The following is a 2,500-nucleotide window of genomic DNA, read 5'->3' on the forward strand; positions in this document are numbered from 1 at the left end:
GGGTAGTAACATTGCCTTATCGAGCAGGACAATGCCCTAGAGACTGAACATATATACATATGATCAGCGCCCCAACACCCTCTCCACTCAAGCTAGGACCAAGGAGGGCCAGGAAATGGCAGCTGATAGCTCAGCAGATAGACCTATAGTCTCCCCAAAACCCTCATCCTTAGCTCATAAGTATGGTGAGGCTGCACCGATCAAAGAAACTAACGAGTTTAAGCGGGACTCGAACTCCAGTCTGGCGTTCACCAGTCAGGGTTTCAACCAACTCTAGGGGCTAGACGCACCGTCAAAAAGCCCCTGTCCGGAGAGAAGCTCCGGGCAATCTAAAGAAGAAGAAAGTCAGGGAATGTTACCACATCGGCCACCACAGTCAATTAGATCTTGGAGATTAGCTAGTATTGCGTAATCATCATCATCACCATTATCGTAATCATTATCATCTCCTCTTATGCCTTACTGATGCAAAGGGCCTCGGTTACATTTCGCCAGTCGTCTCTATCTTGAGTTTTTTTTTTTCTTTTATAAACCAGGAGGTTCTTAGCACTCCTCTACGCCCGGGACTATGGGCCGTTTTATCCTTTTCCCTTTCCATAGACTGACTAAATCCATAAAGGATTCATTGGCTATTTTTATCTAAGGATAGCCAGATCCTTGCAACTGCACAATACATAAGGTAATAAAATGATTGATAGAATTATATCACAATATCAATTTCCCTTTTTCGCTTATAAATTTTAAGGGTACATCACAAGAACTTATGAAATTTACGCAAAGGATACAGAAGATCACAAAGATTCAGAACCCCAAAAATAGGTCATTATTTTTTACTAGTGTCCTTTCGATGGAAAAGCAAGGACTTAGACAAAGGTGCTATTAATTAACTGATTACAGGATTTTCACATGATAAGTTGAGGTAATAACAATAGGTGTACGATTTGAGTAACGACTATTCCATAGAAAAATTGTTTACATAAACAAGAATAGAATTGCGATTTATAACAATCATTTATTACAGATGAAGGAAAAATATCTGTTGATAACATAAAGAATGTTAATAGTTAATTGTTTCCATTTAAGAATTGCTCAGTCCCTCTATATAGTTATGATTACTCTCAGCTACGTACGCATAGATTTGCTATTTACCCTTAAAAAATCATTCTTTCCTGTACAGCCTTTTTCCCTTTGAAATAATGGTTTCAGAATTAAGTGTTTACATTATTCCCTATCTAAACAAATATTTAGGGATTGAGTTGTTACTGACTTGAAGGTTAAAAATTAATTTCTTGGGTAAACGGAGACAAAAGTGACACTTAACAAAGATTTCATTGCTACCGATCACAAGGTCAAGATATATATATATATATATATATATATATATATATATATATATATATATAATATGCTAAGCTACAACCCTAGTTGGAAAAGCAGGATGCTATAAGCCCAGGGGCCCCAACAGGGAAAATAGCTCAGTGAGGAAAGGAAACAAGGAAAAATAAAATATTTTAAGAATAGTAACAACATTAAAATAAATATTTCCAATATAAACGATAAAAACTTCAACAAAACAAGAGAAAGAGAAACTAGATAGAACAGTGTGCCTGAGTGTACCCTCAAGCAAGAGAACTCTAACCCAAGACAGTGGAAGGCCATGGTACAGAGGCTATAGCACTACCCAAGACTAGAGAACAATGGTTTGATTTTGGAGTGTCCTTCTCCTAGAAAAGCTGCTTACCATAGCTAAAGAGTCTCTTCTACCCTTACCAAGAGGAAAGTAGCCACTGAACAATTACATTGCCGTAGTTAACCCCTTGGGTGAAGAAGAATTGTTTATATATATATATATATATATATGTATGTATATATATATATATATATATATGTATGTATATATATATATATATATATATATAATTTATACACACACAAGCGCACCATGTATACTTGTATACATGTGTATATGATGTATATACATATGTATGTGTTCATATGTGTGTGTTTTACTCTTTGCTTATTTAGGGAAAGATTTATATAAGGTTTAGAGAAATATATATTGAAAAACATTATTATTTATTGTTAAGTATTCCATCATAGTTATCATATTCATCATACATGAATTAACATTATTCAATCAATTTTACAATTAATTGTTTTGCCATATTTTATCACATCTTAGTGATATCCTCCGTGGCCGTGTCCACCGTGGCCGTGTCCACTGTGGCCGTGTCCACCATGGCCATGTCCACCGTGGCCGTGTCCACTGTGGCCAATCCACCTCCATGACCTTTTCCTCCACTGAGATGGAAATGATTGTTTGAATATCCTCCTCCATAGCTACCGTCAATCTTGTGGCCCTTGCTGTGGCCGTAGCCACCATGGCCATGGCCTCCATGTCCAAATCCTCCGCCGTGACCATGACCATGTCCGTGGCCATAGCCGGCACAGCTGACCAAGGTTGCTATGAGAGCAAATGCTGATAAGGTGAGTAGCAGTT

The 2,500-nt window shown here is 37.3% G+C and overlaps 1 protein-coding gene across 1 annotated transcript in view; it reads right to left on the bottom strand.

Annotated features, from left to right (window-relative positions):
• LOC137628292 (uncharacterized) overlaps positions 1-2,500 on the bottom strand; it is a 6,847-nt gene that overhangs the window by 3,745 nt on the left and 602 nt on the right. The window contains exon 2 of the mRNA XM_068359453.1: positions 2,176-2,500. This exon is cut by the window's right edge and continues 1 nt beyond it. Within this exon, the coding sequence (XP_068215554.1) occupies positions 2,176-2,500 (325 nt within the window). The remainder of the gene's footprint in view (positions 1-2,175) is intronic.

The sequence above is a fragment of the Palaemon carinicauda genome, chromosome 36 (genome assembly GCF_036898095.1).
Source record: "Palaemon carinicauda isolate YSFRI2023 chromosome 36, ASM3689809v2, whole genome shotgun sequence".
Taxonomy (NCBI): Eukaryota; Metazoa; Arthropoda; class Malacostraca; order Decapoda; family Palaemonidae; genus Palaemon; species Palaemon carinicauda.